This window comes from Vidua macroura, chromosome 4 (genome assembly GCF_024509145.1).
Source record: "Vidua macroura isolate BioBank_ID:100142 chromosome 4, ASM2450914v1, whole genome shotgun sequence".
Lineage (NCBI taxonomy): Eukaryota > Metazoa > Chordata > Aves > Passeriformes > Viduidae > Vidua > Vidua macroura.
Window position 1 is genome coordinate 65810877 of NC_071574.1, and position 27389 is coordinate 65838265.

At 36.9% G+C, this 27389-nt stretch overlaps 1 protein-coding gene across 2 annotated transcripts in view; it reads left to right on the top strand.

Annotated features, from left to right (window-relative positions):
* Positions 1-27170, top strand: part of LETM1 (leucine zipper and EF-hand containing transmembrane protein 1) — a 28427-nt gene extending 1257 nt beyond the window's left edge. For both annotated transcript variants that reach the window (XM_053975517.1, XM_053975518.1), the window contains exons 2-14: positions 2879-2936; positions 6051-6507; positions 11405-11548; positions 12237-12374; positions 15333-15536; positions 15990-16109; positions 17176-17307; positions 17907-18077; positions 18785-18940; positions 19699-19833; positions 20398-20585; positions 22498-22636; positions 23254-27170. In XM_053975517.1, the coding sequence (XP_053831492.1) occupies positions 2879-2936; positions 6051-6507; positions 11405-11548; positions 12237-12374; positions 15333-15536; positions 15990-16109; positions 17176-17307; positions 17907-18077; positions 18785-18940; positions 19699-19833; positions 20398-20585; positions 22498-22636; positions 23254-23403 (2192 nt within the window). In that variant the 3' untranslated portion in view covers positions 23404-27170. The remainder of the gene's footprint in view (positions 1-2878; positions 2937-6050; positions 6508-11404; positions 11549-12236; positions 12375-15332; positions 15537-15989; positions 16110-17175; positions 17308-17906; positions 18078-18784; positions 18941-19698; positions 19834-20397; positions 20586-22497; positions 22637-23253) is intronic.
* The last annotated feature ends 219 nt before the right edge of the window (positions 27171-27389 follow it).

A 27389-nucleotide genomic window follows, 5' to 3' on the forward strand; every position in this document is an offset into this window, starting at 1 on the left:
TACCTTCAAATTAGATGGGAGCTTTGATTATTCTTGTGGCATAGCATAAAAAGTACTGTTAATGATTGCTGCAATTTTGGTTGTTATAAATCTTAGACAACCTAAACTGAAATGCTGTGATAGAATCAAATAATTAGTGTGCTGTGGTGCACTGTGGTTATGATACAACCAATACTTTTATTTGGGGTGTTAATCTATTATTAACACATTCTTGGATGTTGTATTTTTTTCTGTATTGTTTTGCTTTACTTAGCTCATCTTCTTTGCTTTACGTGTAAGTAGTCTAAGATTAAGTTAAAGCTAAGTGCTTCTAAGAATCCTAAATGTTATTCCTGTGAAGATCAGACTGTTAAGTACTGCAAGCTTACACTTCTCTAGGGACTTAGTTCATGATAGCATTTTATTTTTAAAAATTCTAAACATAGTAACAGCATGGCTATTCTACATTAAAAACTTTAGGTTTGATGCTTCATTAAATTCAAGTATAAGGTTTCCCATGACTACTTTTCCATGTGGAACATGTTAACACACAGCTTTTCTAGCACTACTGCCCTTCTGTCTTACTAAGCCAATGCAGGTTTCTTAAATGAGCAGTGTTGAGTATGGTTAAGCAACATTCACCTTGTTCAGATGCTTTTGGATGTCTGTATTACCCCAGAAGCAAGGATTATGGACTTTGCCCCTTTTTGAAGGAAGTATATCTATTATTTCAGGGCTGGTTTACTCCTAGGTACATAGTTATAAGAGACACTTCAAAACCTAAAGAGCTCTTGTCAGAACTGGCAAAGTTGGAATTAACATTTTCTGTTAGCCTGTTCACATTCTGAACGTGCTGTACAACAATGAACTTAGCACTTTTTTTTTATGGTAACCTTGGAATTTTGTTCTTTGACCCCTTCCTTAACATTTAATGAGCCTGGTTGGAAAGAAGGTAAGTGAAGTGAAAGTGTCTTGCTGCTATGGAGTTTTATCTAAGAAACTCCAAGCCAGTTTTGAGTTCCAGATCATCCCTCCTAGTTCTAGGGGCACTGTCCATAGCAGGCAATGTGCTCTCCTAGTAGGACCCTTGCTTTAAGCACATAAGGCTTTGTGGGCTTCCTGGCACTTGGGTGAGACAGATTACTGTGCTGTGACTTATCCCTCCAGACACTGAGTACTTCTCTGCTCAGCTGCTCCTTGAGGTCAGGGGTGTCCTTCTAGCATGGCCTCTTGGGTTAAGTAATTTAGTTACTGTTCTTTCTGTAAATATTGGAGAGTATCACAGTGCCTTCACACATTCTCAGGACTTGCTTTTTGAGCCAGAGACGGGTTTTCCCTGGCTCTACTTGCCATGGCAGTGGGTGATAGAGTTTGATACAACTTGACATTGGTATATCCTTTGACTTGATAATGCCACAGCTTTTGTTGTAATTTCTTCAGAGCCTACTTAGCATGGGACATCACTTGATTATCAAGATTTTCCTCAGAGAATTTAACTTATCTTGTATACGTTCCAACTGTCCCATCTGATTTTGGCAGCCTCTATTTTCCCCTAATAATTAAGGTATTTTGCTGGGGAGGGCTTTTTGTCATCAGCATTGGATGCTGTGTTTTCTCACCTGTGTCATGCAGGAGATACATGTGTCTCATAGGTGATACAGGTGTCTACTTTAGGTTCTGTCATAGCCATATCTTGGTTTTGGTGGTGGGAAAGGGTACCATGGACCACTCAAATGACCTTTTTATCCTTCTGTCTCTTAGGATTGACCAGAAACGGTAGGTTCCAGATGGGAGAAACAAACCACAGTATGCCTACTCTATCCAGCCTTCCGATTTTATTTTGTTTTATTCTGAAAAGATTGGCCAAAAAGAGTCAACATGTTTGAAGTCTTTCTTGCTTGTGTGATTTTTTTTTTTTTATGATCTGTCCAGAAGTCTTTTTGCTCTTGGCAGTAGCTACCTATTGAGTTATTGTAGCAAGGTGTTAATACAAGATTTATTTTTTTAAGTTGCTTTAGGAAGACGAATTCCTTTCTAGCGGGATCAGGGATGACTTTCAGTGATTGTAGATTTGGTAGCATTTTATGTTGTTTATGCTTCTTCTGTGGTTGGAAGACTTTCAGACATGGCCCTTTACTGAAGCATGTGACTTAGATGATTTATGATTTGATGATCTTCTCAATTTAGTTCCAGAATGGATGCTGTTTATCTGTGTACTTGGATAGAGGGTGCTCATATATAGGTGTCAGCCCTTCTTTTGTACTTTATTAGGAATGATTCTGAGATAGTGTTTCAATTAAAATTAATGTTGATGGATACAGTGTTTTCTGGAAAGTTAACTTTTCTCATGCTTTGGGTCAGGCTCACCCCTCCCTTCAAGACAATTTGTATCCTTTGCAGAGATCATGGGGTAGAGCTATTTTTACCAGGTGCTAATCAAAATGGGCAGCAATGTACTGAAACAGTGTTGTGGTTCCACCTCTCTAGTGAAGTCTCTTTAGGTTCCTGCTTGTGTTTTATTTGTTTTGCTTAAAACAAAACAAAAAGCCATTTTAATCCTAAACACTTGGCAGGGGCTCCATTTGGATCATCTGATACTATGTTGTCATAGAGTTGTTAAAAAATTACATTTGCTTTAAGTGACTTTCCTCTGCAATATAGTTTCTTGCCTGAGGGACTTGGAAACCTGTCTTCAGATAGTTGAACAAGGAGCAAACCAACCTCACACATCCACAGAGTTCAACTCTGCATGTTAAGCAACATCTTTTCTGTGCATTCAGAAATAGCTATTTCTATGCAAAGATCAATCTTCTCCCTCATTTATTTGTGTGCAGTTCACTACATGGATAAATGTCCTCCTGAATTTCAGAATTGGTGCTAATTATTGGTATTTTTCTAGGTAACTTGGGAGATCGGGCGTGTCTTAGCTGTACATCCCTGAGGCTGGCAAACAAAATGTGAGTAAATATGAACATTTTTCTGAACTATCAGTTAGTATACTGTCATAGAATGTAGGTTTAAATCTAGACAAAGTGCTAAAATGTTAGCTCCAGCTTGTGTTAATGACAGGTTAAAGGAAGTTTGAGTATTACTCGCTTCACCTGATTGGTAGTGTGTGGGAAAAAGAAAGTGAAATCTTCTCCTTTTTGCCCACTTCCTCCCTTTTTGTTTCACTTCTGTTGTGAAAGCAGTAGAATATTAATGTCTATCTTGGGTGATTCCAGGTGTCATAATGGGATCTGATGAGTTTCTTGCATACTTTCTCCATGGAGTTCCATGGACGAAACATTCAGTTGCAGCTAGTTGAAAATCACAATTGACAGATAAGAGTATAGAGCATCTGAGTAAGATCTCTGTTAAACCAAAGAAAGGAGTTTATTGTATGTTGCAGCCTTGGGTGATGGTGTCCTCTTCTGAAAACAAATCCAACTGTTGTGTGTCCTTATGGAGCTGAAGGAGTTGAATGTTGGCAGAATCCATTCTCTGTTCCTGACTTGGCTCACAAGGCGTACTTGTAGATAAGAATTTCCTAACACCTTTCCTTGGAATGTTAAAATACGGGTTCTGTAGTTCATTTATAAACTAACTGCTCAGGATACAGGGACTATTCTTTGATTTCCTGAGTTTTCATTTTAACATAAGGATGTGTCTCTAGACACAACCCTCTAATACAAAACAAACCAATTCTTTTTAGACCTGTTAGTTCCATAGCACTTGCTGTAGAATTAATGATGATTAATTTTTTTAAACACATAAAACCTTTTCAAATACTTATTTTTAGTATGGTAGTGTATAAAACCTCTTTTGGGAAGCTGGAAAATTATGGTTTTAAATCTGTTAGGCTAGAGCACCTCTCCTATGAAGACAGACTGAGAAAGTTGGGGTTCTTCAGCCTGGAGAAGAGAAGGCTCCAGAGAAGCCTTCCAGCACCTTCCTGTACCTAAAGGGGTTCCAAGGGAGCTGAAGAGGGACTTTAATCAATGGGATGGAGTGACAAGGCAACAGGGGAATAACTTTAAAATGAAAGAAAGCAGGTTTAGATTAGATATAAGGAAGAAATTCTTTGCTCTGTACTGATGAGGCACTGAAACAGGTTGCCCAGAGAATTTGTGGATGCTCCATCCCTGGAAGTGTTCAAGGCCAGGCTGGATGGGGCTCTGAGCAACCTGGTAAAGTGCAAGGTGCCCCTGCCTGTGGCAGGGACTGTGTGGTCTTTAGGTCCCTTTCAACCCAAACCATTCTATGATTCTGTGATGAAAGAGCAGCAGAATATTGGGACAGAAAATCTTATTCTATTGAGAAGGTTTGGGGTGGAGTTGTTTGTTTGTTTTAGTTTGGGGTTTTTTGGGTTGTTGTTTTTTTTTTTTTCCCCTAACCAAAGCTGCTATTAATATAATGTTGAGGCTTAAAATATAACAAACTAATGCCCACACTCCACATGACACAGATCTGAATGCAGGGGACTCTAGTGATAAGTACTGAGGACAGGTGGGATAGGAGTTGTGTGTCTGACATCCTTATGAAAGTGTGTTTGGAGAGGCACATTTCTTGCAATATTTTTATTCCCTACAGACTCAGAACCAGTTCTGCTGTCAGAGCTTTTTTCCTCTCTGCATGCAGAAGAGTGTCAATGTATGTAGGTGGAACTTGGCTTGTAGGCCTGGAGCTCTGCTTTTGGGAAATGCCTTGGAGTCAGGGTGGATTGATTTATGCAGGTGTTTTAATCTGGTTTTGAATATGTAATTTATTTTCATAAAGTAATTAAACTGTAATTCTTATTAGTTAATATCTGTGCAAAGGTGTAGTTTTCTAGCTAGCCAAGAAACTGTTTTGTGTAATTGTATGTGTTTCAGCAGTTGTCTGACCACTGAATGGTCAGATGCTAAAACTTCAGTTTAAACTAGAAAATAGTGTGTCTTTAAAAAGTAATAACTTCGTCTTTTTTTTTTGTACAAAGTTCTATTTGAATTACATTGGGTAGACAGAACCATTCAAGTAAATTAAAACACATTTGAGCATGTAAAAATTAAATTTGAGAAGTGTTTCTGTCTGAAAATTGAGTGAGTAAGGCTATCACTTTTAAGTGTATGATAAACCTTTTTTTCCTTAAAATCTTACTGAGACCTGTAAAGCCACTTGCACCTATTTTCTGTTCATTGACTGAAGACAAAAACACATTCTGATTTTGTTTTGGTAGTACACTGGCTCCATGAAGAAAACACCTCAGTCAGTTCTGTTCTGTAGATGTCTTACTACTTGTATTTCAGTTTGAGGGACACTAATGGAACTCATTTATGTGAAACATTTTATCTACTGTTTTATTTTTATCCTATCTTTTATTAAAAGCGTTTACAATCCTACTTGCATGTAACAAGTGGTTCTTCGGTGTATATAAGGAGTGTTAGTGGTGTTTGAGCAGTGCTTCCCTGCTAACTTCAGTTTACATTTAATTTAAGAAAAGAACAAAGTTCTGAACAAGGTAGAAGAGTGTTGGTTCTCTCTGTCTCAGCTCAGTACTGTGATGGAAATTTTTACAAAAGGTTCTGCTGAATGAGGAAAACTGGATGCATGAAGATAGTGAGAGAGCGACTCTAATGAAATTGGATTCCTCTGGTACTAATTCTCTGACTCAGCACCTATCCCAAGTATACAACTTATATTTTTTTTTCTTGAGTGTTTTGCACAAACAGGAGAAGTAATAGAAGAGACTTTATGTTACTTATGAATTTACATATTAATTTTCAAGTGTGGCTTTCTAAATGGAAAGCACATGTGGTGGCTGCTCTTTATTTAATTGGAGTAAAATAAACTACCTTTTCAAAGTCATATAATGGAAAATTCCCTGCAGGTTAATTTTTTTTTTTTTTGTCATAAAGTAAAGCCAAATGTTCTTTTCATGTAGACATTGGTTTTAATAATCAAAAATTATTTTCCCCCTTAAATATGCAGTTGATATTTCTCAAATTTTGTGGTTTATAAATACATAAATATATATATATATCTGTGCAAATATGTGTATAGAAATAGCTGATGATCTGTTGCTAATTCTTGAATGCTTTTTTCTTTTGAAGGACTGTACACTTTAAATATTGCACTAGTGTCCCTCCTGTTTACGCCTACTCCAAAAAAGCTCACTATTGTTGTTGGACTAAAGGATCTGAGCAAATACACTTCACTCTTACGAGCTCTTCTGGCTCATGGACGCCACTAGCAACCATGGGTGTTTTAGGTCCCCAGTATCTTCCAGTTAGGTGGTGGCATTCTTCACGTCCCCTTCAAGATGACTCCATAGTTGAAAAGTCACTCAAGTCCTTAAAGGACAAAAACAAGAAGCTGGAAGAAGGAGGTCCTGTATATAGTCCAACAGAAGTGGAAGTTGTAAAAAAATCTATTGGGCAGAGGATTGTGGATGAACTGAAGCACTATTACCATGGGTTTCGATTGCTGTGGATTGACACAAAAATAGCTGCGAGGATGCTCTGGAGAATCCTGCACGGAAACACTTTGTCTCGTCGGGAACGGAGACAGGTACTGAGTAAAGACCAATTTCCTCTGGGTGTCCTCTGTGATTGCTCTGTTTTGTTAGAACTGAGTTAGTTGTTTCTGTTGTCTTCTGTTCCTAGATTTAAAATTCCTCAGTGTGTTCCCTTCCTCCTCACTATGTGGACGCTAAAATTTTTGGGTATTACCCCAGAACTTTTTTCCTGTGTTCCCCATTATTGAAGATATATTTGTTATTTTCTTGTTGGAACAGCAGAGGATTCTTCTGTTTTGTCACATGGGCAGCAATTGGGGATTGTTCTCAAGTTCCCAGCCATGTGCCATATACAGTCATTTTCTCTGCTTTTTCACTCCAGCTGGAAAAATAGTGGGAAGCACTGCTAGTAAACACTGCTAGTAAAGGTTGTATCTGTGCCAGTTCAGTTCCCATTTGTTGCTTAATGAGATTCTTTTGAATGGGATAAAAGCTGCAGGCTGAAATGCATGATTGATGATGTACTATCTCAGTTATGAATATATCTGAAATAATTTTATCCCACAAATATTTCCTTTATTTATGGCATGTTACTTATATTTATGAAACTAAAAATGCAACTGATAATTTTAAAGAAAAGGGAAATGAAATCTGGAGTGCAAAATGTGCATGCTTTCAAATTTGGATAATATATATGTGTTTCAATAGTAATTTCAGGTTTTGGATGAAATAGGCATATTTAATTAGAATGGAAAGTTATATGGGTATTTAAATACATTAGGTGTGAGTTCATATATGAAAAGATAAGCTGGTATAGTTAAATTTTTTTTTTGTAAAGAATGCATTGATATTCAACTTCAGTTCATTGGCAAAATATCAAACATGTTGATTTGACAGTTCTCATTTCACTGTTTTTAAGGACAAGCTGTTTAAGCGGTCTATAGAGATTAAAAAGTCTGTCTTCCTGCCTTTATTAAAAACAGCATTTCAGCTGTTGCTGGAAAGATGTTCTATGTTCTGGAAGAAGAGCTGGAGAGCAGAAGGTGTGTGTGCTCTGGGGCAGGAGTGCACAGTGCTGCCTGTGGGCTTTGTGGCTCTGCAGTTTGTACACCTGCACACACAATGTGCTGAGTTCACATCTCTGCCCTCAAAACTTCCAGTAAATGGTCAAAAATACAAGTATCTGCTCATTGTTTTTATGATTTCCTGATAAAAGTTGGTCACATTTGAACAATTTGGTGTGTAATTAAAACCCATCACATCTTAAATGCAGTATGAAAATTCTTCCTAAATTCACAAGGTTAGACAAGTAACAAAAATTGTTACAGGCACGTGTAGCAGTTTCTGTCTGTGGGTGGGTGTGGTTTCCTATAAGACTCCTCTGCTTGATGGTCTCAGCATCTTCAGGCTCCTTTAGTTTTGCCATCTTCCTTGGCTGCTACAAGAGAATGCCTGGCAGCTGAGACGGGCCTTAGCAATAAATAAAACAGTCTGTGCTGACGTGAGAGGGGATTATGTAGTACCAGAAAGGGTAACTGAGGATAGGGGAAGGTGAGGACTGCAGGACTTCTTGAAGTAGCAGTTCTGGCTTGTGCTGGTTTATTGAGAGCTTTGGGGAACTGGGAAAGCCAAGCGAGACAGATTAATTCATAGTTTAAAACAGAATGGGAAATTCTCCAGAGGGAAGATTGGAACCATTGATTTTCCTGCCTCTTTCATGTTTACTGAGCCATAATTCTGAGAAATTATATAAACAGCAGTAATATTCCATCAACTGATGGATTTATTAATTTGATTATTTTTTGATTTTGTTATCTAGTGGTGATAGAGCTGTCTTGCTCATGTTTAAGTAGTGATCTGGCATTTAGCCTTCCTAGATTTGTTTTTTTTTGTGCAAATGTTCATTTTCAGTATTAATTATTTTTTAAATGAAATGGCCACTTATCTGTTTGCAGATATAAATTAATGTTTACATTGGTGTAGCCTGTCTCGTATCTAATGATGTATGTATGTGTTTATTTGTGTGCAAATCCAGTGTAGGAGATACAGAGAAAATAGTTTTAATAACTACAGTAATATGAGTTTCTCAATCTAGATTTTGTGTTTTCTGTATTTGGAGGAAGAGGACATTGTGTCTCTGGAGTTGAGGGCATGGTAGGCTCAGAACCTGGGGTCACTGAAAAGCAAACCAGGCTGCAGTTGAAAAAACCCTTTTGGGGTTTTTTAAACCTTAGTTCAAGTTTGTTTCAACACAGCTCTTTTTTTTTTATCAGTTCAACCTTAAATTGTAGTATACTGACTGATTTAAAGAAGACTTAACATTTTGGTGGTGGATTACCTCCTGAATAGAAAATAAAAATTGATGTATATACTGCTTTAAAAGTATTAAGCTGCACATGAGCTGACAGTCCTAAAGAAATCTTATCTTCATGCAGACTGACAAATGAGTTATTTCTGCCTGCCCTTTCCTTCCTCTTTGGAGGCAATAATGGAAAGATATCCAAGTAATTTAACCACACGAACAAGCAATTGCAGCATGTCTAATGCAAAGGGACCTATTGCTTATGTAAATTAAAAGTCAATTCCAAAATTCTGCTCCTACAGTTGCTGGCAGGGTTTGGATTCAGCGGGGTCACATATCTACACTTAAGAGAGAAGGCAGGAAGAAGTAAAACATGATACTGACTTAAAAAAACTAACTGCTCTAGTGCTGGCTCCTGCAGCAGGGTGGTTCAAGACATGACGGTGAGGTGGCAAACACAAGGGAGTTTGTGGCAAGTCCACCAGCTTTACAAACTCTTCCCTGCAGAGGAGGGAAGAGTGGAATACCCAGCTGTAGCAGCAGATGCAGGGTAGTCACAAGGTTCTCGTACTGTGCTGCCAAATACTGCGTGTGTAATCGTACACCATTGTATTAGGTTCCTGCATAAAGCTGTTTTCCTTGAGTTAGCCGAGGGTGAAGTTCCATGATTTGTGAAAGCTGATCCAGGACAGTGCTGCTGTGAAAAGCTTGGTGTTTAAATCAAGTTTTCCCACCTCTGTTGCCCTCATTTTTAAAAGTGCTTTCTTTTATAGTTCTTTTGGAAGTTTTAAAGTTCTTTTAAAATTTTCTATACCTTCTGATGTTTACATATTTCTGCTAGAGTTCTCATGCACTGTTCATGTAAATAATGATTGTTTTGCATTCTTCTTTGTGGAAGGAGAGAATTAATAGACTGTTAGTTTGACCAGTGTAGTTAATGTGGTAGCCATTTCATCCTCCAATCCACTGTCACTTTTAAAATTCTATATATTGCGAGATCAGAAATAAAATCAGCTCTTTTTCTCTTTTGAACTTACCAAACTTCTGTGTACTCATTTTGTGTCGTATAGAGACACACCTCACATCCACTTGGTTTGTAGTGATCCTTTTTGCCTTGTCTGTGTATGTATTTATGGGTCAGTTTTAGCTGGATCAGTGGTGTGACTGCCAGTGCACCTTCATGGCTCCTTATACCTCGTCTCAGGTTAGCATTAAGTTGGCTTAATCCGGTGGTAAAACTGCTTCCTTGGATATGGGTTTTGTAGAACTACTTGTACTCACTGTATGAGAATAGAGACTGGGAAAAATAGGAACTCTGTACTCTATAGAAATTTTTGAGGGTTTTTTTTTTTAGGGAAAATGTACTTTTCTTCTGAGTTTTAAAATTTTCTTCCAAACTTTCTTACTTTTTTTTTGTTTTTTAACTCCATGGTAGTTATTTGCCTTCTGTTGTTGGAATGAATGGAAAAATCCTTGAGCCTGTAAACAATGGACCAAAGCATCCCATTCTGGGAAACTGAATTTTTTTATAATCAAAGAAAAATGCCAGACTTTCAATCTGTAGAGCATGTGCCTTCCACATACAGTAGTGCTTAAGATTTTGGCTGGTTTTATGGTAAGAAGATTCTGAATGAAGATTTACAGGTTTTGTATTCTAGCAACTCAGCCCTGAGGACATGGGATCTGTGCTGCTGTTCCCCTTGATTGCCATGAACAGTGGGGAGGGGCTGGAGTGGGCAGCATGGGTTTACTGTTGTAATAGCGTTGATGTTGCTGGTTTTTGCCACTCAGAGCTGTGTTTATCAAATCTTGATGTGGAACGATAGTGCTGTGGCAGTGGAGTACCAGAGTGTACCTCTGATTTAGGAACTGATGGGATTCCCAACAACCAGTTTTTTCCTTTGTAAAAGGAGGTAGAGTCAAGCAAGATCTTCACTCCCCAATAAAAACCGAGTTATAAATTTTTCAACAATTATTGAAATATTTGATAATAGACTATACAGCCTAATATATATATATTTGTGAGTGTACAGAAATGACAAGGATGGTATTTATTTCATGCAGTTCAAGACTCAGTAATGAACACCGCCTGCATCAGAGGATTACTGCTCTGGAAAAGCAGTGGTTTTAAAAAAAAAAAATCTGCCAAGCTGGGCTCATTACCCTGGATTTAAATGTACATTACAATTGTTATGAGGCAGAGGGGGAGGGATCTTTCATTTGATTCTTGATTACTTATCCCATAGTAGCTCATGCATGTAAGAAGTGGTGGAGCACAAATAAAGATGCATAAAAGAAGTTAAGCAGCTTTAATGACAACAAATGACCACCTCCTGTTTTCAGGTGCTTTTAAGAGGTTTAAATGAGATACTTGTTCAATAATCCTATTGAGACACAGTGAGGCTTTTGAAATACTTTCTATAGTGTTGAAAACTGGTGGAAACTCCAGCACTCTCTAGTATGTAGCAACTTGGAAAAAAATGCTAAAAACTGACTTAGTCACACCTTTTTATTGTGTTATTTTAAAATTTCTTCATAGTGAATATATATATATATATGTGTGAGTCTAAGTGACAATTAGATGATCAAATCAAGTATTTTTAAAATAAGTATTTAAATATTATCTTATTGATATTTTTCCCTTCCAGTTTCTTCGAATATGTGCTGATCTTTTTCGCCTGGTCCCTTTCTTGGTTTTTCTTGTTGTCCCATTTATGGAATTTTTACTTCCAGTAGCTCTGAAGTTGTTCCCTAATATGCTTCCCTCTACATTTGAGACAAAGTCTAAAAAGGTAAGCAGGTCTGAATTTATAATCCAGTGATATTTTTTTTTAAATAGCAATTTCTTGGTAAAAAAATTAGAAACAGTCTAAAAACCTTGGAATTTTTTTCAGTATTGGGGTAATGGTTTTATCTTCCTTATTTTGAAGATCTTGCTTTTTAACATATGATAATGAACCAGTGCCATCCTGGTTTTCATATGTGCAGGTGCCAAGCTATCAGGGTTGAAAGCCTCTCTTGTCTTTTCTGCTATCCTCATTTCCATTTTCTATGACTCCTACAAAGGAGAAATAAAGCTATTTTATTTTTCTGGTTGTATTAAAACAGACATTGTAACATTTGTAGTCTTAAACCTTGATACAAGGTTTTTCATATATATACATAATATTTAAAATACCTTCTTACACTTTTTTTAGTTTAAACTTTATTTGTACTAGTTATGTTTTCTCAGAATTGTTAGAGCTTTGTAAAAACCCACCAAAAGAGTCCCACAAGTTTTTGCTTTCAGAGCACACAGTGAGCTCTTCAGCTTGTTCAGTGTGATTTGGGGATCTTTGGGAAGAGTGAATTGCCCTTTGGAATGTGTGTATTATAGCAGAAGTCCAGAATTACTCCGCATAACTTGTCTGGGGGCAGAGGTGATGTTTAGTCCATGTGTTTCTGGCAGGAACTTTTAAAAACAAATATTTTTTTTAACAGGAGGAAAGACTGAAGAAAGAATTGAGAGTAAAGCTTGAATTGGCTAAATTCCTTCAAGACACCATTGAGGAGATGGCCTTAAAAAATAAAGCAGCCAAGGGAAATGTTACAAAAGATTTTTCAACATTCTTTCAAAAGGTAAAAATTTTGGAAAATATGTTTTCTCTTCCTATAAAAAAAAAACTTCAGTTTTTTTTTTGGTCTATGGTAATCATCACATACCTTTTGGTTTTTTTTTTTTTTGAACTTGAAGAAACAGAATGTAGTATTTTTTTAGGACAAATTTGTTTTTTGTCAGTGTGATGAAGTTTTCCTATTACTAACTTTGGTGTTCTAGCTGGTGCTTTTGCTCTCTAATTCTAGAAGCACTATATTTCTGCTCATTTGTTTCTTGTTCAGTTATTTGTTAATAAGTTAACTCTGACATGAAACATGGTGTGCTCAGTGATTACTCATATGGGTTTTAACCTCTTTTTTTTCAACATGGGGTATGAAAACTGGGAGAGGACTTCTTTCCTAATTAACTGATTGAAACTTAATGGGGGGAGAAGTAAATTCTTTTAGTCAAATTTAATTCTGCTTGTAAAACAGTTTTTAAGTGCACAGTTACTGTACTGACTAGAATGTGATATAATCTGAGGTTTAGCTAGAATGTAGTTGCTGTGCAAAATTTTTCTATTTAAGTTCAGTTGCTGACAGAGAGACTTTAATTATCAGACATCTGCCTCCTACATTAATGGCCTTTAGGTTTCACAGCATTTCCTTTCACCAAACTGTAGATGAGAGTAAGGTATTCCTTGGAGAGATGAAAATTGCATTCTTAAGTCTTCTTAGCACAGTACTTATCTCTGATTTCTCTTAACTGTGGGGCTGTTGGATAAAAGGTGGAGCCAAGAGCATCACCAAGTGCTTTGTCGAAAGAAAGGCAGTGGTCTCCTCCTTTGTGTGTTTGCACAGAAAAAGGCACATAACCCCAGGGGTTTCAGACATGAACTTTACCAGCCCTGTCAAATAGCTTAAGATTTTCCTGCATGTCAGGGCTAAGAATAAAGTGTGGGGTGATAAGATTATGTTGATAGTGCCACGTAGATCACCTCACATAATCATAGTGGCAAATTTTGCCAGTCAGTAACTTCTTGCAAAGTCCTTGTACTTTGAAGCCTCTCTGCAGTCATCTGTTTCTGTTCTTCTGAATCTGCAGAACATTGAAAGTGGTTAGTTATAGCAGTTAGTGGCTGAGGCACTGCCCTGCAGGCTCTGGGAAGTTGCCCACTCATGCTTCATGTTCGGAACATTTAATTTTCTTCTGGAAGAGCTACTACTGAGAATTTACATTTGGCCGTTAATTTTCATGGAAATGAACGATGTTTCACTCCACATTTGCTGGAGGAAGTCCCAAGTTTCTCTGATGACTAAAAAAGAAGTTTCAAGCTCTGCATTTCATATGTGTGGGTGTGCTTTTTACAGCTTTATATTTCTCATTTGTGCCACAGAGACAAACTTCATTGATCTAATTTCGCTGTACCAGATAATAAATGTCAGAGGAAGAGGCTGCTTCAATGTTTCTCACCTTTTTGCTATTCTTTAACAGCAGCTTTTGTGGTGAAGTATTTGATGCTGCAAGAACCATTGATTGCAGGCTTAATATGTCTACTGCATAATTCCAGAATTTGTCTCTGTTGCTTTGTAACTAGTGATGTACTAGAAAGCTTCAGTTTGTACTTTCAAGAAACACATGCTTGGCTCTGTCAAAATTAATCTTTAAACAAGGGAGAAAATACTTCCTGTGTTTTTGAAGAGCTGTTTTTGGCTCCTGTGGTGAAGGCACTGGTGAAGTGGAACAACAAGGCCTTTGACCTTTCTTTCTTCAAGATGGTTTCTCTGCTACAAAAGTATCCTGGAGGTTAATGGGCTCAAGGTCATCTTGTCTCCTGATTTTTACCTTTTCCTGTACTCAGTAGCTGTTCACTAAAATATTTGAATTTGCTGGTAAAACAGGTAGGCATGGTAAGTCAGACAGTACAGGTAATGTTAGGTTTTCAAACTGTACTTGATGTCACCTAGTTTTATGTTTTCTTTACAGGAGTTTAAAAAAGTAGAGGTATTGGGAAAAGTTTTTTTTTATATCTATGATTAGGCTGAAGATGTTAAGACTGGGAGTACATCATTATAAGCTCTGTAGATTTTTGATGCATTGATGGTACTAATAAGCTTTTGGTGGCATAGTTAAAATAGAAAAAATCAACATCTATACAGGTGATAATGCTTTACTGTGACCTGATGAGACTAGGGAATTTTTCTCCTACTTCTTTGAACTGTTATTTCAGCTTCCAATAATTGGATTTAATGATTGGGAAGTCATTGGTAACACATCACTGAAGAGCTTAATTTTACATTTGTACAAGCAGTTACACAGAACCTGCCATCACAAAGATGCAGAGTCCTTTCCCAGACAGAGCTTTATACTTTGGAATAGGTTCAAGTACAAAAACATTTGCACTGAGCTGTTGCAGAACATCTAGGAATTGAAAGCAAGAGTATTGTAATAAATGTGGTGGTGGAGAGAAGTAGGTAGTTAAGTGTCCTAATTTGTGTTTCATGGAGACACCAGTATTACAAAATTTTTGCCATTGGGTGAACTTCTTGCTTTATCTTCCCATCTTTATCTTATGTGTTTCTGTGTTTAGTAAATATGGTACCAGAACAAATATCTGCCAGTGTGACTCCTGTAGCAACTATTTATTAACTCAAAGGTGTATATATATATATTTCTTGAGGTATCTCATGGCAGTGCAATTCAGCTAGACCTGCTCCTTAGTGTATAGGTGCATGAAATTTTTGTTTTGATAGTTCTATCTTAAGTACATTATGCAGTGTTGTTGGAAACTGTCAGCACTATCAATTCTTTTGCCCAAGTAAGTAAGTAAGTTGTTTCTTTATTTAAAAACTTCTTTCATTCCTTCCTTATGTGCTATTTCTTATCCCAAAACTGTTGCAAAGAGCTTGACAAACGAAGAGAATGTTTTTATTCAAAATAATGCCCAACCATAACATTTGCTTTGAAAAGCTTTGTGTGTGTTTGTTTTTTTCTCACAGATCAGGGAAACTGGTGAAAGACCCAGTAATGAGGAGATCTTAAGGTTCTCTAAACTGTTTGAAGATGAGTTGACGCTGGACAATCTGACCAGGCCTCAGCTGGTGGCACTTTGTAAATTGCTGGAACTTCAATCAATTGGGACAAATAACTTTCTCCGCTTCCAGCTGACAATGAGATTGAGGAGCATAAAAGCAGATGACAAGGTGAGTCATTCTGAATAGGTACTGGGTAATAATTTTGACACATAACAGTAATGAGTGTGTGTGGATATATGTATGTTTGTTTTTCTAGGCATTTTCCTTTTTTGTTTTAATTGTTTTGATTTTGAGAACTTTGAACAAAAAGCTTGAAGAGCTTAAAATCAAACACATCCTTATTTGTTAAGAAAAACTGATCTTTTTTTAATCTACCATTAATTGTAATGAAAATAATTATGTCACAAAGAAAACCATTTCTATGAAACTATAATTTGTAAGGGAGCTGATAGAAGTATCAGCTTAGGGGTTGGCTGGCCATGCTGGAGCTGTGGGAGCAGCTGAGGCTGTTTTGTGTTAGTGCAGCAGCCTCTAGTGGCTGTTTTAACACGTGGCTGTGCAGTGCTGGTGGTGCCTCTGTTTTGAGCTCTAACACGGTCAGATTTCCTTTCCATTGTGTAGATGATTGCTGAAGAGGGAGTTGATACCCTGACTGTTAAAGAACTGCAGGCAGCTTGTCGTGCCCGAGGGATGAGAGCTCTTGGCGTGACAGAGGAGCGTCTCAAGGAACAGCTTAAACAGGTAAGGTTTTGCAAGACTGAATACACAGCCCTAATTCCAATTGTTAGCTCTGATGCTCTGTTTTTTGTCCTGAATCTGAGAAGTCATTTTGATTCTGTTCTCATTAAAGGCTTGGTTAAAACAGTCTTTCTTCTTAATAAGCTTTTGTCACATGTACTTTGTAAGTATGTAGTAGCTGTGGGTTGCTGCCTTTTGACCATGATGTTTTGATGATGCAGATAGATACTTTAAATTTAATGTATTCAAAATATGTTTGCAATTTTGAAAGTTTGTCTTGTCAGTTATTATCTTGCTCAAAACAAGTTTTCACCTAGTAGATCAGTTGTCTCTTGGTGTTGCCTGGTTTAGAGGAAGGTCTGTTGGAACATGTCTAGAGGAGGCCACTAAGTTGGTAACAGGGCACCTCTGTTGTGAAGATGGACTGAGAGAGTTGGGGTTGTTCAGCCTGGAGAAGAGAGAGCGCCAGGGACATCTTATAGCACTTTGAGTACCTAAAGGGGGCTTACAGGAAAGCTGGAGAGGGACTTTTCACAAGGACATGTAGTGATAGGACGGGGGGGAATGGCCCTAAGCTGAAGGAGGGCAGGTTTAGATCAGCTATTAGGAAGAAATTATTTTCTGTGAGGGTGGTGAGACACTGGCACAGGTTGCCCAGAGATGTGGACTCCCCATCCCTGGAGATGTTGAAGGCCAGGTTGAAATGGAGCTCTGAATAACAGTTCAGTAGAAGGTGTCCCTGCCCATGGCAGGGAGTTGGAACTAGATGGACGATATTTAACCCAACCCAAATGGGTTCTGTGATTTTAAGATGCATGGGAAGCAAGCCACTTGTTCAAATAGTCATTCAATATTTCTTGAAATACTTCTTCAAACAAAATACATCTTCCTATATTTCATTGCAATGGCTGTAATTCTTAGCTGGTTATAGTCTGTAGTTCCTGTGTTAGGATATTGACTGATAAGTAGTGGTAAAAAAAAATTGTATTTGCTTTTGCTTGATTTTATTTGTAAAAAAGCATAAAACATCCTGAAATTAAAGACTCGTTTTTTTGTATTGAACTTACAGTGGTTAGATCTGCACCTGAACCAGGAAATTCCTACTTCGTTGCTTATTTTATCCAGAGCCATGTATCTTCCAGATACCCTTTCTCCAGCTGATCAGCTCAAAACAACCCTTCAGACACTACCAGACAGTGCTGTAAGTATTGATGGACATAGTGTGTAACTAACTTTCAGTGTCATGACTGAAATCCATCCAGACAAGTAGATGTTCTTCTCAGTTCCTTGCTTTTCCTTGAAAAACTAGATCATAGATTGGTTTATTTGAGTGACCTTCAAACACACAGAAGTTGTGTTGTATGTGGAGAGATATGAGGATAAAGCAAATACAGGGCACTATTGGATTACTTGACAACAGACAGTAAGAGCGTAAGAAGATTTAGAATGCGCCTTTCACATACAAAAAAAACCAGTGAATGCTTTGGGCCACAGAAAGACATTAATACTTAAAAATACATGATGTTATGCAGACAGAGAAATTATCAGAGTAGATTGTTGGTAGTCTTGAGAGAAAGAGAATGAAGAACATTTATGATATCAGGGTGAAAAGTTCATGTTTCCACCAAAACTGAAAACTTTCTCAAGAAAGAGGGTCATCTTTTTTTGAGAAATGCAAAAATAGGGTAATATTTGGGAGCTTTGACTTTATTAATTAGCATACCTTTACTACCAATGTCAATCAGGATATCTAAACTTACATTATACACACTTCCATTATACTGCTTTTGTTATTTTTAGGCCAAAGAGGCTCAAGTGAAAGTGGCAGAAGTTGAAGGTGAAAAAATAGATAACAAAGTGCGGCTGGAGGCAACACTTCAGGAAGAGGAAGCCATCAGAAAAGAAAATGAAGAAAAGAAAATGTCTGAAGCTGCAGAGAAGGCCAAAGAAACCCTTGAAATTGCAGCCATGGTAAGTTCTGCTCACAACTACTGAAGAGTAAATGTCAAGTGATGTGAAAACTAGCATGTTATGAGTTATTACCTCTGCCCTGGGTATTGTCTGCAAGAAACTGGACTTTAAATCCATGTATGGAAGATGTGAGAGAATGTTTAAACTGCCTGCAACAGAAAAGTTTACGATAAAATGTTGGCTCAGTCTTAGTTATCTTTGATTTCTCTTCCTTCTTAATTAAAGCAGTAAGAGAAGGCTTCTTTTTCTGTAGTAAAGGTGGTGGTTTTGTTTGTGGTTTTTTTGTGGGTTTTTTGTGTTTTGTGTTTTTTTTTTTTTTTTTTTTTTTGTTTGTTTGTTTGGGTTTTTGTTTGTTTGTTTTTTTGTTTAATTTTCTGCACCCCACATTTTAAATGTGCTTATCTTTGGCTCTTTCTATTTGTCATTAACCTGATAATGTTGCGGTATAATATTTGACTATAAAAGCTGCTGACCTTCTTCATTAGTGAATTAAGCCTCAGGAGCTCACAGAAGTATTTCTTTAAATACAAGTGGGTATGTTAATGTGAATCCACTTAATATGTTGCAGTTTTTTAACCTCTTCTCATAAAAATGTGTGTTTCTACTTTGGCAACTCTTTCTATTTTGACAAGTCATTCTTTACTGATGCTAATATATCTAATGTTTTGGTTTTTTAAATGCAACCTAATGAGGTGTTTTAAATTTAGAAAGCAGCAGAACCAGCAGCAGATCTTGAAGCAACTGCTCTGCAAGCTAAAAAAAGCCAGGTGGTGATGGATACTGAACCAGAACTGGCACGGGCAGGTGCAGCAGTGCACTCAGAGGCACTGATAGATACAGCACCAGTGCTGGAAGGCATTAAGGTAAACCACACATTTTCATACTTTTGAATGTAAAGATTCAGAGCATTCATGTGAGAACCATGATAAATTGCTTGTCTGCCCTTCATTTTTAACCCTCTCACCACATTCTGTCAATTAAAAGCAACCACTTAGTGCATTGAAAATTCACCAAAGCAGAAGCTGAAGTTGGAACAAAACATCTCAGAGCATCTCCTTTATCTATCTGCATTATTGAAATTAATATACCTGTTTTGGGGGGCATTTGCATCATCTGTAGATGGAATGGGCCTGTGCATATTTTATTCTCAGCTTTTCAAGAGACAGGTATACTTGACAACCTATGGATGTTCATCCTCATTCTCACAAAGTTTATTGAAGGTAACTTTTCTACAGCTCAACTTTCCAAACTTTACTTTTTTTTGGGGTGTAATTTATCTTTTCCCATACATAGTGAATTGTTTCTCAGTTGTTTTAATTGCTTAGCCCAATAATGAAGTTAAACATGCTTAAATGAAATGATTGGGTATGGAATTTCAAAAACTCACATTTCAATCACATTAGCTGAACTTACTACTGGTGCACTTCAAAAAACAGTACCATAGGAAGTTACCTGCCTTGCCATTTAAAATCTTTGTATTAGCCTCAAAATCACTATGTGATAGTAGAGATTACAAACATGTAAAAAGAATCTTGAGGTTTTTTTCTGCTAGAAGACTGAAAATCTTGCAGGAAGATCACAAATGTGCCTTTCACTAATTTATCTATGTTTTCTGTTGCAGGGTGAGGAAATCACCAAGGAGGAGATTGATGTGCTGAGTGATGCTTGCACCAAGCTACAGGAACAGAAAAAATCACTAACAAAGGAAAAGGAGGAGCTTGAGGAATTGAAGGATGATATCCAGGAGTATAATGAGGTGAAGAATGGGGCATGGAAGTTCTTTTTCTGTTCATGTTTAGTTTTAGCAGAAGTGATCCACAAGTTTAAAGATTATATTTCTTGGTTGTCTGTTAGTCTGAAGTTGGAAGCTGAGTGAATGAACTTTGTATGTGACAATGCAGAGCCTCATTTGTGTAACATGTTCAAAGCCTAATTGTTATCACTAGAGTAGTTCCCAGCAGATGAGATTCCTGCTCCTGCTCTTGTTCCCAGGGGATTGGGGTAACAGGAGCTGACTGACTGCTGCATGCTGCAGGTCTTTCTTAGCAAGTGTAGGTGTCAGTATTACAGAAATTTCCAATATAAGTAAAATTAACCTTATCCAGTCTTATGAAAGGTGTGGAAAATAACATTTAAGGGATGCATGAAAAAGTCAGTGTTAAAATTTCTAATTCTAATTCCATCTGGCTTTGTATGTCTCTACACTTGTATTTCGTCTACAAATGGCTCCTGTCTTGAAGTGCTGGTTGAAGTCAGTAGTGTCTGTTGTTGCAAATTCACACCAGCAAAAGCTTTTCTCTCTCTTGACCATTTCTTCTAGGATTTGCAAGAGATAAAGGAGCTTTCTAAAACTGGTGAGGAAGAGGCAGTGGAAGAGTCAAAGGCAAGCAAGCGACTGACGAAGAGAGTGAACCGAATGATTGGTCAGATAGACAAAATTATTGTAGAATTAGAAACCAGTCAAAAGACAGCAGATGCAAAGCTGGATGGTGAGGATACTCCTGCTGGGTAAGTCACCTGGGAGCACTGGATGTGTCTCTGGCTGTTCACCTTCACTCTTGCTTTTATCTGATGTGTGGTTAGAAAAGAATTGGTGAATAACTTGTTTAGAATTGAGATAGTTGATTTAAAAAAAATAAAATTAACAAAATTGTTCTGCAGATTCTCTCTCTTCTAAGGCTAAATATGGTTTAGCTGATGAAGGAAAAAAAGGATGTATAATTCTCCAGATCCCAAGGGTGTTCTTAAAGTCTAAGTGTTGATTAGAATCTTACCATCTCGCCCATGTCTCTGGCACTAACAGGATTACAGGTGAAATAATCCCCTTAATCATGTTCCTCACACAGTAATTTTGCCCTGTGCCATTGACTAAAAAGGTGCACAACAGTGTGAGCATGTCCATATTTGTTGTTATATAGTAACAAAGATGTTAGTGAGGAAAAAAAAATGCAAGGGTCTATAGTGTCTTGAGACAAGTGAGAAAATGTGGCTAATGGAAGTGAGGAGATCATTTTACACACTCCCTGTCCAAGAGATTTACTTCATTTCAATTTTTTACCACAGAGATTTTCAATTAAAGATCTTTCCTGATAGTTTCATTACAAAATTAATTTATCAACACTTACCCAGGTCTTAATATCATTGGAGAGTCTTTCAGGCAATCCTGTGTTAAATGGTCATAGACTGCTTGTTGCACACACTAAAATACCTGGAAACTGTGACACAAGCTCTCATAGCTTGTGATCATGAATGCTGTATTAATCTGGCTTATGCTTGCACCATTTTGTGTGATTCATTAAGAGAGTATGCCAGCTCCCAAAGAGCATAACTAAACAGAAATAGGGATTCTGCTTTTGTTGCTTCTGAGCTCTGTGTTTTCCAGTCCCGAGGGCAAACGGTCATTTGTTGCAGATTTTGTGCAATAAGGCAGCCATATGAATGGTGCTGCAGAGAAGTTGTTGATCAAAACCATCTGAATTTGTAAACTAACAATACAATGCAAAATCTGCTTGTACTGAATGTAATTATACTTTGTAATGGATGGTTTTCTGGATAATTTTGTAGGTGATTGTGGATGATTGAAAGTTACTAGTTTAAATATTGCTTAGTTGTCAAAGGTTTGTCTTTCAACCTTCAGGATGGTGCAGTCATTATCAAGCCATGCCCAGGACATTTAGCAGCAGCATGAGAAATGCTTGTTGCATAAAAGTCTGTCTGTGCCCAGAAGAGCTGGGACTAAATGATAAAGCCCTTCTGTTTAGTATTTATTGGCTTCACTGTGTCCTGCATTTCAGCTGGATCTGTGCTGGAAGATGTTTCTTTACACTAGCAAAATACATAGGCAAGGAAGGGCTTTAGGTTGCAGCAGACAACTTGAACGTCATGAGATCAGTGAGCAGAGAGTAATATCTGAAACCTGCTAGTCCTTCCTTCCCCAGAGTCTGGTCCTTGTCAGGAGCAAGTGAAGCTGATTTAACAAAACAGCTCAATTGCTCAAGTGATTAGTTCTCAGCTTTTGTTTTTCTGGGACTCAATGATTTTCTGTCAGCCAGCCTCTATATGTAAAAGGATGCCAGAAACATGGCACTATATCTTTGGTAAATGGAGAGTGAAGGGACAAAGGGCATTAGATACACAGTCTGGGAGGCACAGAAAACTTTATTTCAAAGCCTTCTGGGTTCTTGTATTTGTTCAGTATAACATGTGGAAACTGAAAACATGAGATTTGATGGTAAGATAAAAATCTGCTTTCTGATCAGTAACTCCTTTTTGGGTTTTTTCCATTCTGTTCAGGATTATAAATAAATAATTAATAATTCTACGAGCATCCTGCAGTGTAGTAGCTTCCAGTACTGCCTTTTGTCAACCTTATTCCTTTGGAGTAACTGCTTATCATGTAGAGTTTGTGCTTTCTCTTCAGGAAGAACCTCATCAGCATTGCTGAGCTAATTAATGCAATGAAACAAATTCAGAAGATTCCAGAGGAGAAGCTAACAAAAATTGCAGAGGCACTAGATGAAAACAAGGATGGCCAAGTTGATATAGATAATGTTGTTAAGGTAAGTTAAGGGGCACATTTAGCAACACAGATAAAATGTACTTGTAAATTCTGCATATATTGCACAATAAGTTTAGGAACTTGAGGAGATATGCCAAGAATACATGTGTAAAAAAAGCTATTTAAAGGAATTTGGAATCATTTACTAGACTATTTTTTTTTCATTTGCTTTTTGAAAAGCCCACCCCCTCTACTTTTAAGTTTTTCTAAATTTGTGCCTGAGTGGTACAGTAGGTCTTCTTAAATAAAATAAAATTAAGCATATAAATTACTTTCTTAAATACTTTTTCAACAGGTACTGAATCTCAGCTTTCCATTGAAACAGATAAAATAAATGGGTCTGTTTTACTAATGCTTTAAAATGTCTTTGTGTGCTGCACACACAAAGGTCAAAAGTTCTAAGTCTTTTAGTTTACATTTTAGGTTTTTTTAGTACTCTGGGTGTGTTTGAGGTAGTGGTTGTGGTTTGAATTTGTCTTCCATATAAGAAAAAAATGCTGTTTTTCTTGAACACGAGAACGGAATACTTTTGTTGTCTTAACAAAATTTATTATAGGAAAACACCTCTATCATGTAAAAACCTAAATGCACTCTCAATTTCATTTTATGTTCATGTAGGTTGTAGAATTGATTGACAAAGAAGATATTGATATTGGCACCAGCCAGGTTGCTGAGATTATGTCACTGCTTCAAAAAGAAGAAAAACTGGAGGAAAAAGAGAAAGCAAAGGAAAAGCATGATAAGGAAGCTGCAGAAGCAAAGAATTAAGCTTCAGAATCTGAAGCTAATCGCAGTTGTAACCAAAATCTTGTATATCTTTCTGTGTCTAACGGCTACATATTACTTGAGCTTTGTGATTATGGGAAGTGTTTTGAACTGATGCTGGTAATAAATCGTAGATAAGTTTTCTGAGATATGGAATGAAATTTCCGTTCGTCAAAGTGATTTAGTGTCATTCCATACTGATGAAAACAGAATAGGCTTCTGTAGCAGTGCTCCTGCCCACAAAAACATGTATTTGCACTCATTGTTGTGGTACAGTGATCCATTAAACTTGGAAGTTTGCTGTATAAATTAAGTGTATCTATCATGGAGAAATGTTTCCCATTTATTTTCTTCCATCATTACATAGGGCCCAACCTTGCTCTGCTTCTACTTTTTAGCTTTTTCAAAATTTAATACAATCTTTCTGTTCCATCACAATATTACACATTTTCTAATCTGCTAATGAAAATTCTGTGGCTTCAGTAGTAGCTCTGTAGATTTAGGGGTTTTAAGCTAAATATCACTAAGCTGTTGCCTCACTGACAGAGAATGTGGCATTCTGATGACTTTTATGAATTCATGGTTATTATTATTTTCTGTTGAAGGGAAAAATCAGATTTATTTTTCCCTAGAATGGAAACTCAGCATGAAGTTTGCTACTTATTGGTGCCTTAAATTTCATAGGACTAGAGAGTAGAATATGTTGCTTCTACTCAAAACTCCATGAATTATTAAAGCATTGGAATCACAGGAGCCTTTAAAATAGTTTCAGAACACAATCTGTCACATGGGAAAGTGAGTTAAAGTGTTTGAATAGCAGGATGAAAATAATCAAAAGGGGAAAATGTCAGTTGTGATCTTTTTGCATATATTTTAAAAAATGTAGCTATCTTTGTGTGCTTGATTTTCATCTCATAATTATTTACACCACAACTAGTTCTCTGACCTCTCAATTTTCATCTCAGGTATAAAGTCATTAACCAAGTATAGTCAGAGTACATAAATATGTTCATCTCATGGGTTTGCTTACTGTGCAGTCAAAAAGTAATTTCTGATATTGCCAGTGCTTTGATGACATTATTGGTTTATAGTCACTGTCTTTAAATGTGTAACTACATACTGGCAGTAGGTCAAGGTTTTCTCATTAATATTTCTTCTTAGCAGTAAATTTTAAAGTTTTAAAACTAAAATTCTAACTCTGGGATGTTCCATAATTCATGGTAGCCTAAATGTTACACTTTTCTTGAAATCTATTAGGAAATACATGTAGTGTGGCTTGAACCAGCAGGGTTGTGGTTTGGGGTTTTTATTCTTTTTTATTTTGCACCCAGTATTATAAAATGTACAACCATTCTTGATTTTGTGTACATTATAGAGAGCACATCTGACAATGGCACTGTACATGATGATATTGAGGTGGGCAGTTAGTACTTAATGCTTTTAGTAATAGTAGCATAATTTTGTAGAAAATACCAACTCCCAAGCATATTTCAGCATAATTCCATGTGCAGTATTTATCTAGATTGGCTAAATTATTTGTACAAACTTATTTGAAGTTAGTGGAACAAAAGTTTTGACAGTCTCATGGCTTGCATGATATGGACCATTGTATTTAGTTGTTTCCAAAGCAATATGTACAGTGAGATGTACAGTTCTAGAAAAAGTCAGTGTCTAGTTCAACTATTGAGTTCATATTCTGTACAGTTTGCAAAGAAAGCTGCTTACAGCAAGATCCTCCTGAGAATTACTGTAATTGTATCTGAAGTGTGAAATTGCTGTGGTGAAGCTGAAATTTCAAATCAGTACAATCTTTATGGTTCATGTATCCCAATACAAGGGGGCTGTTCTCTTCCTCATAAATCAAGATTACCTTGGAGATTTCAGCAAGGAAGTCACTTTGTAGATTTTTGAAGATCCAACTTCACTATGTGCTTTTCTTTTTAGGCCAACGCTTGTGTTAGATGAAAATTCAAGAATAAAACTGATTTCACAAGAATACAATCTAGAAACTAATTTTCCATTTTATAATTTACAGCTAGAATTTATGGGCTTTGAAGTACGCTCAATTTTTACAGTGGCATATTTTCAATTTTAAAACAATGTGTAAGAATATTACTTGACATTCCTGAAACGTGGTAAAGATACTCTAAAACTGCCTGCTACCTTTCATGGAATATCAAAAACCTAAGAATTGTATTCACTTGAATGCATGCAGATTTAAACCAGGGAAGTAGCAGAAAAAGCTGTTTTCAAATATTTATTGGTTAAAGTTTTACAGAACTTTAACTGTCCTGAAAGTAAATTGACTGATTGCAGTATTTGGGAGTTTAAAACATTTTGCTGCTGTTCTGTGTTTACTGTTCACTTAAATTTTCTGTGGACTAAATAAGAAGGGAGCCAAAAATAGCTGGGTTTTTTGTTTGTTTGTTTTATGAAGAATATTCTGATTAAAGTAATTGGGATACATTTGGATTTGTATGAAATATGGCATATTGTGGCATCTTTAGAGATTACATAAAATTCTTTTACATGCCCGTCAGAAATGCCAGCTTTTTGCTGTGACCTAAAGCAGTGACAGGACTGCACAACAACCACAGAAAGGACTTTCATGGGGAATACCTTCTGTTGAAAGCAGGCAAACCCATGACAGCTGGACTTGAACAACACTTGTTCTGCAAGCTTTAAAAGATTAGGAAGCCCTTGGTGATCCACTTTTACCCAACTTTGAACCTCCCAAGCAGCTCTCTACTGGTGATACAGGCAACTGCAGCAGAGTGGAATAGCTCCAGCTAATGTGCTTGGTTGCCTTTGGTGTTGACCAAAAAACCAGAAGCTGCAGTACATTCAGAGAAGGATGAGTGTAAAGTGTACATTAACTGGTCAGAACTTATTCCTGAGTGAATGTTTAATCAGGAGATGTAAATATTTCTTTAAATAATTTAAAGGATATGCGAGATTTCGATGACTTTGTGACTTACACAGGCAAAGCCTCTGAGCTCAGACTTAGGTGATTGGTAAGAGCATTGATGTCATTGTTACAGATTCAAATAAATTTTGACTATAAACTATTCAGGGGGAAAATGTAAAACATGCAAAAAGCTTTTTTAAAAATCAATTTAGCAACAGGAAAGAGAAGTAGAGTAGGATGTGATTTCTTTTCCCCCTTCAAAACAAGCTTGTTATAGGAGCTGTTTTATTGAAAAACTTGTTTCTTTTTCATCTTAGCCCAAAAGATGGTTTTCACAGAGATTTTCATCACTGACTACATACTGTGAGAGTCAATCTGCCTGCAGGTGAAGTGCCAGAAAGCTGGTTCAGTTGGAGTTTGGCAGCAGGACTGCATGCAGGTAGTGACTATCTCTTGCCAGGATAGTACCTTACACTAACGTAGGCTTTGTCCTGGGGGAAAAAGTTACATCTTTTATACAACTCCAAAATATTTCTTGTAACTTTATATCTGCATACCTTGCTAATAATTTTAACTTTAACTACTTCAGCATGTATTTAAATACTTTTAAAATGTTAATATCAAATAATTGGGTATACTTAATTAAAAGAATAATCCCATATTCTGTTCTTCGTATGTATTCCAAATTTTGCTTTTCAGTTGATGAATTTCAGCCTGTGTTATAAATTTAAGTTGAAAATCATTTGTCTGTGCTCTGAGCATACTGGTCCTGTGTTTGCCATAACTCAGTATAAAATTTTTATGTTAATTTGAGCTTGTGTCCTTTGTTTAGTTACAATAAAACTATCATTTTGGAACCTAATCTCTCCATTATTTTTCTGTTGTTTTTGATTATTTAGTGTTAATTTATTGCTCTTCAGATGAGATGCCAGGCACAGGGCTGGATGCTGATGAGCTGCGTCCATGAAAGTAATCTCCTGTCTGCTTTAAAACAGGATCTGGGAACATGCAAATGCTGAATCTGCTCTCTAGTGTCAAGTGCTTCAACAGGTGGCTGAAGACAACTTCTGCCTTGACATGC